Here is a 20,936-nt window from a genome sequence, read left to right on the forward strand (position 1 = left end):
TTTACCACCAATAATATTTTCACCAAATAGAACTTTGTGCTCATCCTAGTTACCACTCTAAATTATGATTAAAACTGTGATTGGCAGGAGCAGAACAATACTACGGGAGAAGTAGATTTCAATGCAGATCCTAACTTTGAAAAAGTAATTAGAACAATGAAATTAGTTGCGCTATTAAACATCCAATTATCATAGACTCAAAAAATAAGCTTTAATTTCCTCCTGTAGCCAATGAACATCTTTAATTACAACCCAGATCTTCTCCCACTTTCTTCACTTGGTTCAGTTTCTCATTTCATTTACATTTATGAATCTAAAAGCCATGTGGCATTGAGAATAAATGGTTCTTTCAAAGCCTTTGTTCTCACCTTGATTTTGCTCCTTACAGGGCATAAACCGCATGAGCACCAAACCGACTAACAGCACCACTGCCACCACGATGACACATGTGAAAAATAAGTTGTCTTTCATTGAAAATAAAGAGAAAAATGCAACATGACGTTAAACGATGGTGTTTGATTTCAACACATCAAAACATTCATTGTTAATGCCACTGAGGCAATAAACATTGAAATTTTGCTTACCACAAGGAGTTGAAGCATCATAGCACAGAAAAAGGCTCTATACCCATACCATTTTTTTGCCCTTCCAGACTAATCTCATTTGTTTGAATTACATCCGTATACTTCTATGCGTTGCCTGCCCCCTGTCGTAAAAGTAACGATGGTATCTGACTTGGTGGTGTAGCGGCTAGCATAACCCTATTACGGTGCTAGTGATTCAGGGTTAACTCCACTGCTGTGTGTAAGGAGTCTGTACGTTTTCCCCATGACCATGTGGGTTTCACCCACATTCTGAAGGCCTACACTTTAGTATGTTAATTGGTCACTTTGGTGTACTTGGGTAGTGCAGGTCTTTGGACCAGAAGGTCTTTTACCATACTGTATTTTGTATTTCTAAATAAAGAAATAACTGAATAAAATATGCTGCCAGCAAGTTCCAGACACCACTCTCTTCAAATCTATGTTAAAAAAAAAATTCTCCTCAAATCCATTTTAAAGCTCCTTCCTCTCAGCATGAACTTATGCTCCCTTGTTTATGCTATCCTATCATGGGGGAAAAAATACTGCAAGTCTACCCTTTCAATGTGTCATGTAACTTTATTTACCTCCATCAGACTATCTCAGCCTACTTTGTTCCAGGGAAAAAATATCCCAACCTATCTCATAGTCATAGTCATACTTTATTGATCCCGGGGGAAATTGGTTTTCGTTACAGTTGCACCATAAATAATTAAATAGTAATAAAACTATAAGTAATTAAATAGTAATATGTAAATTATGCCAGGAGATAAGTCCAGGACCAGCCTATTGGCTCAGGGTGTCTGACCCTCCAAGGGAGGAGTTATAAAGTTTGATGGCCACAGGCAGGAATGACTTCCTATGATGCTCTGTGTTGCATCTCTCCCCGTTACTGAAGACCTCCAAACGAGGGAGCGTCTTGGCCAACCTCCTCTGCACCCTCTCCATTGCAATCACATCCTTCCTCTAGAGCGGCCATCAGAACTGCATCCCATACTCCAAGACCAGCTTAACCGATGTTTTGTAAATTTGCAACGTAATGTCCCGACTTTTATATTCTGTGCCCTACAGCACTCCATAAACCTCCTTCACCACCCTATATAATGCTTTCAGGAAACTATGAACTTGAAGGCCAAGAACCCTGCGCTTATCGAGGTTCCTGAGTGCTCTACCATTTGCACTCTATGTTCTACCCCTACCTGATTTCCCCAAAAAGTGCACCTCACACTTGTCTGGATTAAATTCCTCATGCCAGTGCTCCACCCAGCTCCCCGTGTGATTTATATTCTGCTGTGGCCTTTGGCAATAATCTTATTTTCCATAACACCACCAACTATTGTCGTACCAACATACTCCCTACATTTTTGGCTAAGTTGTTAATATGTATCACAAATGGTATGGGTCGCAGATACTGAACCTGTGGTCACATTAAAAGGCCTAGGTAATTGCAGAATAGTAGAATTTATATGTCAAAGGAGGAGCAATCACCCTAGTGCATCCGTACCTTTCAAAACAGAGTGTTACCTGAATTAATCCCACCTCCCAGCTCTTTCCCACATTTTGCTCCATGCTTCAATACCTTCAGTTCTTTGTGACATGGTTAAAAAAACAAAATGGGAAATAGTGTTTAAGAACAAGTTATGAAATCTTACCTGCTATTGTTCCTGAATCAGCTGCTGTCATTACTGAAACAACTGTTGTCATTTTTAGCAGCGTCGTACTGTATGTGGTCTCAGGGGTAGAGAGCCTCTCTTTGCTGGTGGTGGTTGGATTAGACTCAAATGAACCACATACCGAATCCTTTGTTGCTGACCCACGCTGAAACGTCTCATTGCACCTGCACAGAAGTAGAAGTGCATCTAGTGTGTGAGTAAGCATGGCTGATCGATGAGATTTGAAGCTGTGTGCTCCCAATGTATAATGCATTTTAAAAATGTTACTTCAAAAGCTTCAGAGTTTTATTTATTATCAAGGTATGTATGCAGTATACAACTCTGAGATTTGTCTTCTCCAGATAGCCATGAAAAAAAGAAAACCATGGAAGTCGTTCAAAGAAAAATATCAAATCCCCCACCCGCACTCAAAAAAAAACTTACAAATTGTGCCAAGTTAAATTGTGTAAAAGCAACAAGATCTATGATAAACATTGTATCTGTGAAGACAGTGATAAAGGGTTAATCATGTCACTGCAACCTGTGACTAAAGGTACAAAACTATAAACACATCAAAATAACATAAGGTCAAAGTGCACACGCTGTCACTGACCAGTTACTGAGAAGAGGCTTTCCTATCATAGAACCAAACAGGAATGTCATATTAGACATGTTGAGAGCTGCCATTTCTACTCAGTTCTCTCTATCAAATATAAGAAGTGAGAAAATCAACTTAAAAACCTAACACTTTCCAAAATGATACATTAACTTTTAATTGAGAGCAGAGCACTCAATTAAACTCAGTAAGAATTTGAGCACTTCCGTATAATAAAGACTAGGGTGGAGAGTGGTAAGCTGACTTTTCACTCCTCTGTAATGAGAGAATACTCAGAGAATTTTCATCATCTTCACATGCAAACTTTCAACTGGCCTGATACCAAGTATATCTAAGACAACAGTGCCACAGCTACTGGATATATGTATTTCTTAGCAGTGGGGAGGGGGGTGTGGTGGTGGATTGAGCTTCCACAGGAATATGTCCAAAGAGCAGAGCACTCAATTCAAGCAATTGGCACTCAGAGATGGGACAGTCGTTCAGCCTTCCTGATGACAACTCGATGAGGACCTGTCCAAAGCTTGGCTTAAAATCTGCTTGACCAACAGAAGGAAGTATATGTAGACCAAAGGCAGACAGAATAAACAGGCCAAAATCCTGTAAAATAGTGGCCTCCCATTATCTTCACTATTAGAGGTGGGCTGTAAAATCTCCGGCATATATTACATCTACTTCAAGGATTGTAGCTTGTATCTGTGTATATATTGTAAGGAGGAGAAAATCACCACTACCAGAGAAGTTGGATGAGTCCAGCTTAAACTAGCCTCAAGAACCTCAGCACCATTCAGAACAAAGCATTAGGCACATACTATAGAAAGGGTGCATATTTCTCTCAATAGATTATATTACACTATAAAACATTCTGTAAATAAAAAAAATAAAAACTGCAAACATCTGGTACCACAGCGAGTGGATAAAGAGGAGATGCTACAAGTTCACTCAGTGACAATACTAAAACACAAAAGATTACGTAGCTGCTGGAAATACAGAGTAAAACAAATGTATCCTTTCCATAGTTGCTGCTTGACTTGCTGAGTTCCCCAACATTTTGTTTGTGTTATTCGGTGACAATGTTGGTCCTTTAACATCCAAGTGTACCTGTTACATTGGCTTTCTCTTCAAAAGGGTACTTATTCACAGGATCTAGTTTCTGCACTGAGCAAGAGGAAAGTGCGACCCTGCATCTGTATGAAAGGACATACAACACACACAAAGTGCTGGAGGAACTCAGCAGGCCGGCAGCATCTATGGAAAAAAGTACAGTCGACGTTTCGGCCGGAACCCTTTGGCAGGACTGGAGAGAAAAAGCTGAGGAGTAGATTTAAAAGGTGTGGGGAGGGGAGAGAGAAACACCAGATGGTAGGTGAAACCTGGAGGGGGAGGGATGAAGTAAGGAGCTGTGAAGTTCATAGGTGAAAGGGACAAAGGCCATGGAAGAAAGAAAAAGGGGGGGAGGGGCACCGGAGGGAGGCGATAGGCAGGCAAGGAGATAAGGTGAGGGAGGGAAAAGGGGATCGGAAATGGTGAAGGGGGGGGGCATTACCAGAAGTTTGAGAAATCGATGTTCATGCTGTCAGGTTGGAGGCTACACAAAGGGAATATAAGGTGCTGTTCCTCCAACCTATGTGTGGCCTTATCAGGACAGTGGAGGAGGCCTGCTGAGTTCCTCCAGCATTTTGTGTGTGTTGCTCAAATTTCCAGCATCTGCAGACTTTATCTTGTTTGTGAAGGACACACCATTGTATCAGACCATTTAATTCTAGTATTAGACTGTTTATTTATTATTTTCTTTGAGTTTAACAATTAATTATGTTTGTATTTTATATCATAACTTGTATACAACTGATTGCTTACAATGATTCCTAGTGGCTATAGTGTGCATATAACAATTTAATTTGCCTGTAGTGGCTATACAAAGTACAACTCTGGATGCTTCTTGGTTCTGCATTGAGTGAATAAGTGTTTTCTCATTGGTTAATTTTGATCTATAGATTGGAAAGGACTTTTCCCTTAACTCAGTAGTATAAAATAGCTGTTGTACTTATTTAAGCAACACGCACAAAATGCTGGAGGAACTCAGCAGAACAGGCAGCATCTATGGAAAAGAGCGCAGACGTTTCGAGCCGAGACCCTTCACCGGGACTGAGTAAAAAAGGTGAGGAATCAGAGTTAGAAAATGGTGGGGGGGAGGGGGAGGAAGAACCTGAAGGTAACGGGTGAAACTGGGAAGAGGGGGAGGGTTGAAGTAAAGTTCTGGGAAGTTGATTAGTGAGAGATACAGGGCTGGAGAAGGGGGAATTTGATAGGAGAGGACAGAGGCCATGGAAGAAGGAAAATGGGGAGGGCACCAGCGAGAGGTGACAGGCAGGTAAGGAGATGAGGTGAGAGAGTGGAATGGGGAATGGTGAAGGAGGGGAGGGGGCCTTTACCAGAAGTTCAAGAAATTGATGCTCATGCCATCAGGTTGGAGCCTACCCAGATGGAACATAAGGTGTTGCTCCTCCCGGTGTGGCCTCTTGTATCTCGGGGAGACTTGACGCAGATTGGGAGACTGCTTTGTCGAGCAGCCACGGTTTGACCGCCAGAAAAAGCAGGATCTCCCAGTGGCCACCCAGTTTAATTCCACTTCCCATTCCCATTCTGATACATCAGTCTATGGCCTCCTCTACTGTCACCTTATCTCCTTATCTGCCTGTCACCTCCTTCTGTTGCTCCTGTCCCTTTTTCCTTCTTCCTTGGCCTTCTGTCCTCTCCTATCAGACTCCCTCTTTCTCCAACCCTGTATCTCTCTCACCAATCAACTCCCCAGCTCTTTACCTCAACCCTGCTCCCTCCCCGCCATTTCACCTCTCACCTTGTGGTTCTTCCTCCCCACCCCCACTTTCTTACTCTGACTCATCTTTATTTCCAGTCCTGATGAAGGGTCTTGGCTCGAAACATTAACTGTACTCTTTTCCACAGATGCTGCCTGGCCTGCTGAGTTCCTCCAGCATTTTCTGTGTGTTGCTTGGATTTCCAGCATCTGCAGATATTCTCTTTCCTTTTCCTGTCACTGTCCGTTTAGGTTTTTTTTCCTGTTCTATCAACTCTTAATAAAACAATCTTGAAGCAACAAGTTTTGTGCCTCGTTCCTGACTTCTAAAAAAAAACTTTGGATTAAAACACCAAGATCCATCAACACTGCAGGGAATTGAATATAAATCCATTCCAAGTTACAGCTACCTTGTCCAAGGTTTGCATGATTTGGTTCCTCTTTGATCTGCATAAAATCCTTCTGGACATGGTTCACAGGTATAGATGTTGCCTACAAATCGAACAGTATAAATAAAACTAGTCAGTTAACTGAAGATACCATGGTAACTGTAAACAGATAATTTTATAGCCACTAGTAAGCAAGTCTACTCTCATCAAGAATCTGCAAAGAACTTTTCATTTTGAATAACTACATATGTTAAATCTTTACCTACTGCTTGGGGATTTTACTTACATGGAAGCATCACCACAAAACCAGTTGTAAAGTTTACATCTCACACAAGGGAACAAGGTTGTAATTTTTTGTGCAACACACATCAAAGTTGCTGGTGAACACAGCAGGCCCGGCAGCATCTATAGGAAGAGGTACAGTTGAAGTTTTGGTCCGAGACCCTTCATCAGGACTAACTGAAGAAAGAGCTAGTAAGAGATTTGAAAGTGGGAGAGGGAGGGGGAGATCCGAAATGATAGGAGAAGACAGGAGGGGGAGAGATGGAGCCAAGAGCTGAACAGTGGATTGGCAAAAGGGATATGAGAGGATCATGGGACAGGAGGCCCAGGGAGAAAGAAAAGGGGGGGGGACCCAGAGGATGGGCAAGGGGTATAGTGAGAGGGACAGAGGGAGAAAAAGGAGAGAGAGAAAAAGAATGTGTGTATATAAATAAATAATGGATGGGGTACGAGGGGGAAGTGGGGCATTATCGGGAGTTTGAGAAGTCAGTGTTCATGCCATGAGGTTGGAGGCTACCCAGACGGAATATAAGGTGTTGTTCCTCCAACCTGAGTGTGGCTTCATCTTTACAGTAGAGGAGGCCGTGGATAGACATGTCAGAATGGGAATGGGATGTGGAATTAAAATGCGTGCTTTCTCTGGCAGACAGAGCGTAGGTGTTCAGCAAAACGGTCTCCCAGTCTGCGTCAGGTCTGGCCAATATATAGAAGGCCACATCGGGAGCACCGGACGCAGTATATCACCCCAGCCGACTCACAGTTGAAGTGTCGCCTCACCTGGAAGGACTGTCTGGGGCCCTGAATGTGGTAAGGGAGGAAGTGTAAGGGCATGTGTAGCATTTGTTCCGTTTACAAGGATAAGTGCCAGGAGGGAATTTTTTGAGGTCTGTTATCTCAGTCCAAGAACAATGCACACAGCAAGACCCAGATAACATTCAGGCATGGGCCACTAAGTGGCAAGTAACCTTTGTGTCTCAGATTGTGACCTTCTTCAAAAAGAAAATGTCTAACAATGAAGTTCCCTCCCATCAACATCCATTTGACCAACCAGGCCAGCCACAACAGAAAATCAAAGTAACACACACAAAATGATGGAGGAACTCAGCAGCGTCTATGGAGAAGAATGAAGAGTCAATGTTCTGGGCTGAGACCCTTTATCAGGACTGGAAAGGAAGAGGGAAGAGGACAGAATATAAAGTCGGGTGGAGGAGAAAGAGTACAAGCCGGAAGGTGATTGGTGAAGCTGGGTGAGGAGAAAGATAGATGGCAGGCGGAGAGCAGGTGAAGTGAGAAGCTGGGAGGTGATAGGTGGAAGAAGTAGTAAAGGACTGAAGAAAAAGGAATCTGATAGGAAGGGAGAATGGACAATGGGAGAAAGGGAAGGAGGAAGGGGAAGGTGAGGAGAAGAAAAGGGGTAAGAAGGGAGCCAGAATAGGGAATGGAAAAACAGGGAAGAGAATGGCAGGAGAAATTACTAGAAATTAGAGAAATTGATGTTCATACCATCGGGTTGGAGGCTACCCAGACAGAATATGAGGTGTTGCTCCTCCAACCTGAGAGTGGCCTCATCGTGGCAGTAGAGGAGGCTATGGATCGACATGTAAGAATGGGAATAGTGGAATTAAAATTGTTTTCCAGTGGGAAATCCTGCCTGTTGCAGATGAAAAAGCACTCCCCCAATCTACATCAGGTCTCACTGATATAGAGGATGCCTTACTGTGAATACTGGATACAGGAGATGATTTTGACAGACCCACAGGTGAAGTGCTGGTTATCAAAAGATATGCCACTTACTTCTTGATACAATAAAACTTTTCCACCATCTCAAGAATGTGGTATAACACTCATTTGCTGGATGAATGTAGCTCCAATAAATCTGAAGTAAGTCAACTTCATCCAGGACATTGCAGCCTCTTTGACCAGCAAACCGTTGATTACGCTAACAATTCATTCCTACCATCACCAGGACACAGTGACTGCAGTGTTTACCATCTACAAAAAAGCACTTCCCAAAAAGCATGACCTCTACTGCCCAGAAGGGTAAAGAAGGCAGCCACAAGGAGGTTCTGCCTCCAAGTTGTGCTCTGTCTTGAGTTGGAAATATATCCCTGAGACCAAATCCTGAAGCCACGGTTGAGCCACACCATAGGAGTATCTTCACCACCAGGTTTCCAGTGATTCAGGATGTTGGCTCACCGCTACCTTTGCAAGAGCAATTAGACTAATGAGGGATGGGCAGCAACTGCTGCTGCCACCAGTGGTTCCCAGATCAAACAAAGGAAATTCGCTGTAATGTTATTTTGAACTGTTTGTTGAAATGGGCCAAGCGGGACTAGCATCTTGGTTGGAATAAACAAGCTGGGCTGATGGGCCTGTTTTCATGCAGTATTACACTATGGCTCCATGAATGTTTATAGTTTTGTACCTGATTTTAATTGCTCTCCTTTGTCACATATTTTGAAGCATTTTCCATTCCCATCTGAAGAGTAACCTGGCCGACAGGTGCATTTGGTATTGGCTTTTTTGTTGCATTCCTTTGCAATTTGAAGACCATTTTCTGGATTGGAAACAGGAAGCATTTCATAAAATAATCTGTTATTACAAAGGTTTTTAAATAATAATTGGAAACACACTCTTATTGGCAGTCAACAACCTTCTGTAAAGAAAGAGACATCACATTTGTAATTCCTTCCAGGTGAGGGATTTTTGAGGACACCTCTGGAAATAAGAAGTAATCTTATGGGATTCCACTCTGAATGCTAATAAGTGGGAACTTGAAATGAGTTTCCAGTTACCTTAGTTAATAAGCTTAAAAGCAAAAAGCAGACTGGTCATTTGAAATTGAAATAGTGAAGACATGAGAGTTAACATTAATTTTCACTTCTGGCAACACGCCTAATTCTGTTACTTTCTCCTCTGGCATCCTTTGTCCTTAATAAAATTTTTGTTACTGCCATTAACTCAAAGATGCTCCCCCACCACTCAGCCAGCCTTACCTTGTGATCTTTATCTGAAGTGATTCAAACATCAGAGGTGCAGAGGGACTTAGGAGTCCTCATGCAAGACTCCCAGAAGGTTAATTTACAGGTTGAGTCCATGGTAAAGAAGGCAGATGCAATGCTGGCATTTATTTTAAGGGGAATAGAATATAAAAGCAAGGAGATAATGCTGAGCCTTTATAAGACAATAGTTAGGCTACACTTCGAGTATTGTCAACAGTTTTGGGCCCCGTATCTCCGAAAGGATTTGTTGTCATTGGAGAGAGTCCAGAGGAGGTTCATGAGGATGATTCCGGGAATGAAGGCGTTAAGATATGAGGAGCATTTGGCAGCTTTGTGCCTATACTCATTGGAATTTAGAAGAATGCAGGGGGGATCTACCTGAAACCTACTGAATGTTGAAAGGACTAGATAGGGTGGATGTGGAGAGGATGTTTCTTATGGTGGGGATATCCAGAACTAGAGGGCAAGTCCTCAAAATTGAGGAGTGACCCTTTCGAACAGAGGTAAGGAGGAATTTTCTTAGCCAGAGAGTAGGGAATATGTGGAATGCTCTGCCACCGACTGCGGTGGAGGCCAAGTCCGTGGGTATATTTAAGGCATAAGTTGATCGTTTCCTGATCAGTCAGGGCATCAAAGGATGTGGTGAGAGGGCAGGTGTATGGGATTGAGTGGGATCCAGGATCAGCGATGATGGAATGGCAAAGCAGACTCGATGGGCTGAATGGCCTAATTCTGCTCCTATGTCTTATGGTCTAAGTAGACATGTCTATGACCAAGTAAATGACTGGAAAATATAATGTCGGAATATTAAATATTTAAAAAAAAACAAATGCAGATACTGGAATTGGGCATCACAGTGACAACGCTTTACAGTACAGACAACCCAAGTTCATTTCCTGCCGCTGCACGTAAGGAATTTGCACGTTCTCCCCATGACCACACAAGTTTCCTTGGGGTGTTCTGGTTTCCTCCCACAGTCTCGAGACAGTTTTTAGGTGAATTGGTCATTGTACATTGTCCTGTGATTAGGCTAGGGTTAAATCGGGGCATTGCTGGACAGTGCAGTTCGAAGGGCCGGGGAGGGCCAATTCTGCACTGCATCCCAATAAATAAATAACTAAATATATTTTTAAAAACCTAAGAAAAGGAAGAAGCCTAAGAATCTAAGATGCCGAAAAGAAAGGACATGAAAGAAGAGAGGGCCCATGGAATTAGAGTGGATGAGCTAAAATGAAGAGTGGGATCTAGTTTGATGCAAGAATCATGCCCTGTCAACATTGGAAAGTCACTGTGTGGGCAATTTCATGTGATTAAATAAAAAAGTCAATAATTGAGTAATTGTGCTGCATAATCCAATTTCATTAGAAGGTAAAATGAAAATTACCATTGCATTCTAAAGCCCATTCAGAAAAACAAAACATAAACTACATTTTTTTCAACAAGCTATTTGCAATTTAATCACAGATTGCATATCCCCTCTCATTTTAGGCATATTTCTTCCTTATGCAAATAGCTTGTCTCCTCAAAAACCCCAGACCCTGCACGTCACATTATCTGGGAACCCCAAAAGTTCTGACTCGTAGCTTACTGATGAAATCGAGAAAAGACTGAAGCAGACAGGAAGCATTCTTTAAAAAAAAAAGTTTGTCATATCAGCAAGATTTCTGCTGCCTTGGGTGGTTTCTGCACGTAGCACTGGGTGGGTTTCAATCACTGTGCAGACGACAGGGGAGACGGTTGGAAAGGATCTTAGAATAATTTTCTAAATCTCCAACCACAAATTCAAGAGCTGTGCCCTAACACATCAAGGTTAACTGGGTGACAACATCAGCAGCCTTGGCTGTACTGGGAATTCCCAGTCCACAGCCCGCAGGCTTCCTTGGTTTTTACAGGAGCTTTCACCTCTGGATAAATGTCATACCAGAAAGTCAAGTTAACACAGGACGGCCCAATGATTCAAGGCCGCTGAGAATCTTCGTCCTAACCTAGGATGTACGGGACAGTTTTGCATCTGCACAGAGAGTGGCAGTTGCTTGGAAGGTGAGAGAGGAAGCAGATACTATGGTTGTGTTCCAGAAGTTTCTAGTGTGAGGAGATCCTGGAGTACTCCTACTAGCTGTGCTTTTGAAGAGACAGAGTTATTTACCACCGAAATGTTGCTTTTGAAAAGAGAGGGAGAGAGAGATGAAGATTACCGGTTAGACTGTCACTTTAAGGCATTGGAAGTAACTTTGGATTTCTACTGAGTTGGGTTTGGAGACAGCACCGAGCAGCTCGTAAATTGCTATGGTGACCGAAGGCAAGTTGTTGATGTTACTTCCAAGGACTTGTTGCCTGCTTGTGCATTTCCTTTACAGACAAAGGAAGGAGGGACTCTTTGAATGACAGGTGATGCTCAGCACAGAGAAATAAATAGGAGGTCAGATGATACAGACCTCAGACACATCATCTGGACACTGAATGAGCATTGTTGTGCCCGCAGAGAAAGTGGGTTTTGGAGGATCAATCAGGCGGATTGATCCAAATTGCTATTCCAGTGAAGGAGAAGGGGTTGACTGGTGGGGAGTTGTTTATGTGTCCACCCTTGCCGGGGTGATAGCTCCACCACAGGAAAACCGGTCCCCCTGGTTAAAGTCACAGTCGGTGACTTGTGAAGGATTTTGGAGGACGACGGTAACAGCTCACCTGAAGACTCAACTCACTCTCTCTCTCCCCATCGCTATTCAACCACATACCACGAACTGAACTGAACTGAACTTTACTCAACATCGTAAGACTGTATCTTTTTACCCCTAGACTTAAAGAAGCTTGGCTTTTCATACATATTTTTCCACACTTACTGATTTACGTACTTATATATGTAATCATTGCTAACCTGTTTGATTTACCTACATTTATATTACTGTTTTGCTTAGTTACTAAAAATATTAGTAGTTTATAGCAATACTGGACTCCAAAGTGGTTTCTATTTCCGCTGGTTTCTTTATCCCCGTCACGGGGTACGTGACACTAGGTAGGCACGTAAAGTGTCAGGGAACAGAGGAAGACAGATCATGTGCAGGCAGTTAAAACGTATGATAAAGCTCCTCCCTGCACCATTAGGTGCATCAGGTGACAACCTTGCTGTTTCTTTAGCATTTGTCTTTTTTACAAGCCATTGCTAGCTCGACACTCAAGCCAGCATGGGTGGAACTCGTGCAAGGGGCTGGCCAGATTCGAACCCAAGCAGAACGGACTGATTAAGTTTGGCCTCAAGCTCATTCTGGTTGAAGGGCATGTTTCTGCTGCCGCACTGTTCTACTCTTCTAGGTTCTAACCCTCACTACGTCGCACACTATTTCCAATCAATGCCTGTCACTAACGGCAGGTCCCAGTCCCAAGCTGTAGCCCCTGTACCCTATCTACCAACCCCAACCATGATTCTGTGTCAGCCCACTGACTGGCAATGGCAATCTGTGACCAACTAGCACCCAGAATCCCCCATACTAACTACTCTATGATTTCTCCAACTTCTGGCAATTGTCCCCCCCACCCCTCTCCTTCACCGTTCCCCATTCCCATTTCCCTCTATCACCTTATCTGCCCATCACCTCCCTCTGGTGCTCCTCTCCCTTCCCTTCCTTTCAAGGTCCTCTGCCCTCACCTATTAGATACCCCCTTCTCCAGCCCTTTATCTCTTTCACCAATCAGCTTCCCAGCTCTTCACTTCACCCCTGCCCCTCTCCTGGTTTCACCTATCACCTGCCACCCTGTACTTCTTCCTCCCCTCCCCCCATCTTCTTACTCTGACTTCCCCTCCTTCTTTCCAGTCCCGATGAAGGGTCTCAGCCCGAAACGTCGGCGGTTTACTCTTTTCCATAGATGCTGCCTGGCCTGCTGAGTTCCTCCACTGTTTTGTGTGTGTTACTCTGGGATGTTATCATTTTTGGGGGTGGTGCTTAATTTTTAAGGTATTAACTTCAAATGTGCACAAAGAAACGGAAAGTCAACATTCACACAAGTTGTGGTAAAATTTCAAGCCCAAGGTAGCCAAGGGAAAGGAACAAAGTCCCATTCCATTATTTGGTATCTGGTTAGTCAAAAAGTAATTATTAAACTCACCTTTAGAACAACTTGTACATGGCGCACAGCGATTGTGTATATTCCAGGTGTCCGTAAAATGCCCACTTTGACAAGTCTCACAATCTGCCGAAGCACCAAAATAACCACACCGCCTTCTCATGAACTGTCCTGTTTAAAATAAAGTGCATTTTCTGTCAGAGTATGAAAATTAAAGGTTTGATGTTGAATTGGAAATAAAAAGAACAATAACTGCACTGGAAATGCTCATCAGAACAAACAGCATCTGTGAAGAAAGAGAAAAGAATTAAAGCTTCTGTACAACAGCCATATACATACATCGGGTGGGGAAAGTTGAAGAGCAGAGCTAAATGAAGTTGAAGATGCTGAGGATGGTGGAGAGGATGGGAGGGGCGAAATAAAGGACAAAAGAAAAATGTTTCAATGGAATACCAAAGAAACATCTGGAAAAAGTGATGATGATGTGTGGCAAAACAAGGCAGATCTGAAGGAATAAAAGAGACCAGGTACAAGATTCATAGAGCTAAAAATGGAAGGAATGCAGAAAGAGACCCAGCGGATAGAAAATTTACCCTTTCGCACCTGCAAGATTCATTATCTCTTGACTCTCTTCATGTCAAAATTTGTTCTTTAAATATATTCAATAACGGAGCTTCCACAGGCCTCTTGGGTGGTGAATTCCAAAAATACCACTACCCCATATTAAGAAATTTCTTCTCCCCTCAGTCCTAGATGGGCAACTTTGAAATTGGAGGAAACATTGTCTTTGAATTTGCTTCGTAATCCCTTAAGAATTTTCATTATTTCTACAACATCAGCCCCTTGTTTCTGTAATCTCTAGAGAATATAGATTAATCCCTTGTCAATCTGGCGAACCCTTCCTCCAATGCAAGTTTATCCTTCCTGAAGTGGGGCTACCAGACCTCAGTACATATTGTAAGTGTGAGCGTATTTGAACCCTATGAAGTCATCTTCACTCTTACGTTCAGTTTCTGCTGCAGTAAAGGCTATAAATACTGTGTGGCTTTGTAATTGAATTTCCAGCCAGAAGAAAAGGCATCCACCCCTTCAGTTCTTCATTAACAACATGCATACTGCAATGGGACCCCTCATTGCTCTAAAGCACAGAGAGTATACGTCCATCTTTCACATCATCTTCCTCATAGGACAATCATCTCCTCCCAAGGGTCAATGAGGTGAATCTATGTAGTTAACTTCCTTGCCGACTACATCCTTTCTTTAACTAGAACAAATAATACTGCAGGTATGGTCTCACTAAAGCCCTTTACAATTCTGCCATTACTTTCTTACTTTATTAAAAACCAAGTTCAAAGTAAATTTTATTACCAAAGTACCTGTAACACCCGGGAAAGGTTTCACTGCTAATGTAATGGCCTATATGTCACCATGTACAACCCTGAGGTTCATTTTCTTGTGGGCATACTCAGCAAATCTATGGAATGGTAACTAGAAGGGGATCAACGGAAGATCAACCAGAGTGCAGAAGACAACAAACTATGCAAATGCAAATGTAAATAAATAGCAATAAATAGTGAGAACATGAGATAATGAAATAAAGAGCCCTTAAAGTGAGATCATTGGTTGTAGGAACATTTCAATGATGGGGCAGGTGAGTGTAGTTACCCCTTTTTATTCAAGAGCCTGGTGGTTGAGGGGTAGGAACAGTTCTGATGTAACCTTGATTAGCATGGATGAGCTGAAGGGTCTCTTTTCCTGCTATATATCTTGACTCTTGTTGTACCTACAGGCTATCTTTGTATACTGTTTCTCCTAACATTTACTATTTTCTAAATATTTAAACTTATTGTTCTTATTTTCATCCTACCAAAATTACCTACCTCACTATTCCACCCACCGCCTTCATGCTGTTTCATTTAACCCACTTCTTCCTCTTTGCAGACTCTTTGAGTTCTCATGAATCATTTTCCTGCCTAACCACATCATAAGCAAATCAGAGTAGATTATAATTGCCCCCGTCACTAAGTCAATCCTATAGATTTTACATGGCAATATTTTAGATCAATGGATCAGTGGGAATTAATGGGATTAGTGTATACTTAGTGGTTATTTAATTAGGTGCACCTTGTTACATACCTCATGGATGTCTTGTGATTGTCTTATGACCATGATGTAATTGAGTATCTTATGAGCATGAGGTAATGGTCATGTGATGGTGGGGTGATGTAATTTTCCTGCCAGTGTGAGGTCACGTGATGACATGTTGACTACGGGTATAAAAGGGAGACCCCTGGGGTGACGCAGTTAGTTTTAAGTTTAGTTCGTTATTTAATTTGTCAGATACTCCGTTATGCTGCGTATTCATCTTGTGATGTAGTTTCATTTTAAAGTGGAGTTCTACTTTCTATTGTAAGTAGTATTGGAGAGTGAAGATCTTACCAAGGTGCAGGAATTCGCCAAGTCGAGTAAAGCTGATATCGTTTGGCGGGTTTTGGAGAGGATCGACCTTTATTGAATCTTCGTTTAAGAAAAGGTGACCTGCATCTGAGATATCCTCTGCTAAAGTAGGAAGGATAGTGCAGTGTCGATTTTCCAGAGCAAAAGGTCAGTTCCTTTAAACCGTTTTATTTCCGTCGTCATGAATCCTGCGGACAAGGCAGGTTCCAGCTGAGATCAGCAGTAACGTCACATCTTCGAGGAATTCTTTACTTCAGGAAAGTCTCTCCTAATTGACTGTATAAATCTCTTGGACTTTCAAATTTACCATTCTAAGAACTGTGTTCGAATTTACCTTTTAAGAACTGTTTTCGCATTTACCCTTTTAAGAACTTTTCCAGAGTTGCCGTATAGCAGTTAACTTCCGGTTAAGTTCGTTGTCTAAATACATTTTGCTATTTTTGAGCAGAGCTTAATGTTTGTTTGTTTGTTTTTATAAAACCTGACTCAAGTCTATATTCATTGTTGCCGGTCACGTGACAACCTGTACACCTGCTTGTTAATGGAAATATCCAATCAGCCAATCACATGGTGGCAACTCAATGCATAAAAGCATGCAGACATGATCAGGAGGTTCAGTTGTTCAGACCAAACATCAGAATGGGGAAGGAATGTGACCTAAGTGACTTTGACAGTGGAATGATCATTGGTGCCAGACTGGGTGGTTTGAGTATCTCAGAAACTGCTGATCCCCTGGGATTTTCATGTAAAACTGTATCTACAGCAAGAGCTCCCAACCTTCTTTCTGCAATGTAGCCTTACCATTGATCGTGGGAACCCCTGCTTTAGAGTTTGCAGAGCATGATTTGATAAAACAAAAAGCATCCAGTGAACAGGAGTTGTGAGGGCGAAAACAGCTCATTAATGAGCAAGGTCAGAGGAGAGTGGCCAGACTGGTTCAAGGTGACAAGAAGGCAACAACAACTCAAATAACTACACATTTCAACAGTGGTGTGCAGAAGAGCATCTCTGAATGCACAACTCTTTGAACTTTGAAGTGGATGGGCTACAACAGCAGAAGACCACAAACATTAGGTACAATACCTAATAAAATGGCCACTTAGCACCATTTGAAGGTGCTAGGAGGGAGGAGAAGATGGCGGCACGACACAGCGTGCGCGGCCGTTCCGAATGAATATCGTATGTGTAACTAGGGGGCCCGTGCACAATCCGGATTTGATGGAAACAGCCGTGAGAGTATGGAGGAACACCTGGAGTAACTTCTGAAATGCCTGCTTCACTGCTGCTGCTGCTGTGCGATCGAGAGTCTCCTGAGACGAAGGCCCCAATTCCTCGGCTTTGCCTATTGCTTGTTGCCAGGGCTGGGGTCGAAGTGCTCGGCAGAGATGGTGCTCGGTGCTCGGACAGACTCGGAGTTGGACTGTGGTTGGATGCTGCATCGGCAAGTTGGCGGCGCTGGAGGTTTACTGTCTGCGTGAGATGATGGGACTTTCGAGAGACTCTGAGACTTTACCATGGTCTGTTCTTATCAAATTACGGTATTGCTTTGCACTGTTGTAACTATATGTTATAATTATGTGGTTTTTGTTAGTTTTTATGTCGGTTTGTCATTTGTTTTCGTGATATCATTCTGGAAAAACATTGTAACATTTCTTAATGCATGCATTACTAAATGACAATAAAGAGGACTGCGTGTCCTCATAATCCAATCTAATCTAATCTAAAATGGTCACGGAGCACATACGGATATTTGAACTTTGGCACAGATTCAGTTGGGCTGAAGAGTTTGTTTCTGTGTCATATCATTTTGTAGCTCCACAGCTCAGAATGAATTTTGATGCCCAACACTACATACAAAGTTAAGGGTTAAGCAAAATACCTTGCCAACAGTCAACACTCACTACCTCAGGAACTGCCAAAGGCAAGGCTCCTTGAATAGCTCCTGCCAAGCCCATGAGCCACCACCTGGAAGGGCCAGAGCAACAACTTAACGAGGGCACCAGCCACCAGAAGGTTCCCCCTTCGAATTGCGCACACTCTTGACTTGGAGACACATTGCGATTCGCCCATTGTCACTGAGCTAAAATCAGGCAACTCTCTGCCCAACAGCACTGTGGGAATGCTTCCACCAGACCAACTGTAGCAGATCACTGCTACCCTCTCAAATGCAAGCTGATCTTGCTTTCTAGAATTTATTAGAGTTGCCTCACTGGTTTTAGCTGCTTAACTGAATTTTTTTTTTAAAAAGCTGTTTATTTGGTATCCCAGTAGTACAGGGACCAGCTAAATACACATTCAAATGCACAATCAGAGGTGAATAGACAACAATCATGTTCTCATGAAGTCTGAAAGCTCTAAACTGTTTGAAAAGACAGACTAGATTATTCATTATTTGACAACATGGCGATATATTTATATCTCAGGACACTTCAGCAAGATCTTTGTAAAGTATTTTTGTGCGTGGGGTAGTTGATGGTTTCTTTGAACAGCTTCCATGGTTTTCTGTTTTGCGTCTGTCTCGAGAAGATAAATTTCAGAGTTGTATACTGCATACGTACTTTGAAAATAAATGTACCTTGAGTCCTGCAAAGCCCTGATACTCGAGGAAAGAGTTGTTCAAAGATTCAAAGCACATATGTGGTATATAACCCTGAGATTCGCCTTCCCCACAAGCAGCCGAGAAACAAAGAAAACTATCAACCCTGTTCAAAGAAAAACATCTATCCCCTCTTCACATGCACAAAAAAAAAATCAAATGTTCATTACAGTATTTAGTGTAATCAGCCAGCACATCATCTTATCAGTTAAACTAACATGCACTCTGCTTCTCAAAAGCTAAAGTGATGATAAAAACTGTGGCTTACGGGAAAACTGGGTGTAACTTAGAGGTGGGTTCGGAGTTCTAGTAATCAAAGGGAAGATAAAGAGGTAGCTGCACTGCAGCTACAACCACAAAGTAAGCATTAACAAAACGGGCCTCATCATCAGAAATTTACTCAATGAACTGAGTGACTTTCCCATACGAGGCACCAACAGGCAAAACCAATTTACTATCAAACTCGAGATTTCATGACTAGCTGGTGTTACCCTTAACTCTGCCATGGACGGTCCCAAGCCCAGCTGCAATAGGAGGAAAGGTTTGGCGTGGGGCTGGCAACCTCATCCCATGAAAACCCAGAGCTACAGAAACACCCAACAGAAGCTCCAAAGACCTCGTCCCTGGGACAGGAAGGATCTTCACCCAGAAGGCGTGTGGGCAAAGCAGGAGCCGCCGAGCCCAACCAACCTTTGGTCCAGGACAGGGGAGCAGCCTGTGCACCGGCAGGGGTGAGGGGCTTTAGAAAGATGTTACCTTTAACATCTCACCAAATGCTGACCTCATGGCAATTCGTTGAAATGCATTTGCCAGCTTTTGGCCATCTCCAGTGCGTTCTTGGAGCCAGTTAGCTTTATATTGTGAGTCAGAGTGTCACACAGACCTTTAATCACAGAGTTACAAGAGTTGTACAGACAGAATCAAGCCCCAATGTCCATGCTGACTGTTTTGCCCAACTGAACTAATTCTAGTTACCTGCAATAGGCCTGTGTGCTTTGCCTTGTTTATTCAAGCACCTGTTTGAATAGCTGTTAAATATAAGGACTGTATCAGCCTACACTTCCTCTCTTGGTGTCGTTCCAGATATCAGTCACTTTCTGCTGAAAAACCTTCCCCTCAAGTGCCCTTTAAAACCTTAATCCTTCTCCCTCTTTTTTGTTGCCCCTACCATGGTAAAAAGATTCTGACTATTGTACTCATCTATACATAGAAACATAGAAAATAGGTGCAGGTGTAGGCCATTCGGCCCTTCGAGCCTGCACCACCATTTATTATGATCATGGCTGATCACCCAACTCAGAACCCCGCCCCAGCCTTCCCTCCATACCCCCTGACCCCCGTAGCCACAAGGGCCATATCTAACTCCCTCTTAAATATAGCCAATGAACTGGCCTCAACTGTTTCCTGTGGCAGAGAATTCCACAGATTCACCACTCTCTGTGTGAAGAAGATTTTCCTAATCTCGGTCCTAAAAGGCTTCCCCTCTATCCTCAAACTGTGGCCCCTCGTTCTGGACTTCCCCAACATCGGGAACAATCTTCCTGCATCTAGCCTGTCCAATCCCTTTAGGATTTTATACGTTTCAATCAGATCCCCCCTCAATCTTCTAAATTCCAACGAGTACAAGCCCAGTTCATCCAGTCTTTCTTCATATGAAAGTCCTGCCATCCCAGGAATCAATCTGGTGAACCTTCTTTGTAATCCCTCTATGGCAAGGATGTCTTTCCTCAGATTAGGGGACCAAAACTGCACACAATACTCCAGGTGTGGTCTCACCAAGGCCTTGTACAACTGCAGTAGTACCTCCCTGCTCCTGTACTCGAATCCTCTCGCTATAAATGCCAGCATACCATTTGCCTTTTTCACCGCCTGCTGTACCTGCATGCCCACTTTCAATGACTGGTGTATAATGACACCCAGGTCTCGTTGCACCTCCCCTTTTCCTAATCGGCCACCATTCAGATAATAATCTGTTTTCCTATTTTTGCCACCAAAGTGGATAACTTCACATTTATCCACATTAAATTGCATCTGCCATGAATTTGCCCACTCACTCAACCTATCCAAGTCACCCTACATCCTCTTAGCATCCTCCTCACAGCTAACACTGCCACCCAGCTTCGTGTCATCCGCAAACTTGGAGATGCTGCATTTAATTCCCTCATCCAAGTCATTAATATATATTGTAAACAACTGGGGTCCCAGCACTGAGCCTTGCGGTACCCCATTAGTCACTGCCTGCCATTCTGAAAAGGTCCCGTTTATTCCCACTCTTTGCTTCCTGTCTGCTAACTAATTCTCCACCCACACCAATACCTTACCCCCAATACCGTGTGCTTTAAGTTTGCACACTAATCTCCTGTGTGGGACCTTGTCAAAAGCCTTTTGAAAATCCAAATATACCACATCCACTGGTTCTCCCCTATCCGCTCTACTAGTTACATCCTCAAAAAATTCTATGAGATTCGTCAGATATGATTTTCCTTTCAC

At 42.9% G+C, this 20,936-nt stretch overlaps 2 protein-coding genes across 4 annotated transcripts in view; one reads left to right on the top strand and one right to left on the bottom strand.

Moving 5' to 3' along the window:
* The window catches only part of LOC134337758 (zinc finger protein 239-like), a 53,767-nt gene that overhangs the window by 25,400 nt on the left and 7,431 nt on the right, over positions 1-20,936 (top strand). The window contains exon 3 of one of the 2 annotated variants that reach the window (XM_063032990.1): positions 15,811-15,843. The exons of the other annotated variant lie outside the window; for it this stretch is intronic. Coding sequence (XP_062889060.1) covers positions 15,811-15,823 — 13 coding nt within the window. The 3' untranslated portion in view covers positions 15,824-15,843. Of the gene's footprint in view, positions 1-15,810; positions 15,844-20,936 lie in introns of those variants that run through there. 2 annotated transcript variants of the gene reach the window in all.
* Positions 1-20,936, bottom strand: part of LOC134337760 (tumor necrosis factor receptor superfamily member 5-like) — a 42,086-nt gene that overhangs the window by 11,301 nt on the left and 9,849 nt on the right. For both annotated transcript variants that reach the window (XM_063032992.1, XM_063032993.1), the window contains exons 2-6: positions 13,436-13,564; positions 8,758-8,889; positions 6,072-6,153; positions 2,234-2,418; positions 369-464 (exon numbers count right to left, since the gene is read on the bottom strand). Coding sequence is in view for 1 of the 2 variants with exons in the window: in XM_063032993.1 (XP_062889063.1) it covers positions 369-464; positions 2,234-2,418; positions 6,072-6,153; positions 8,758-8,889; positions 13,436-13,564 (624 nt within the window). In the remaining variant the exon portion in view is untranslated. The remainder of the gene's footprint in view (positions 1-368; positions 465-2,233; positions 2,419-6,071; positions 6,154-8,757; positions 8,890-13,435; positions 13,565-20,936) is intronic.

Source organism: Mobula hypostoma, chromosome 25 (genome assembly GCF_963921235.1).
Source record: "Mobula hypostoma chromosome 25, sMobHyp1.1, whole genome shotgun sequence".
Lineage (NCBI taxonomy): Eukaryota > Metazoa > Chordata > Chondrichthyes > Myliobatiformes > Myliobatidae > Mobula > Mobula hypostoma.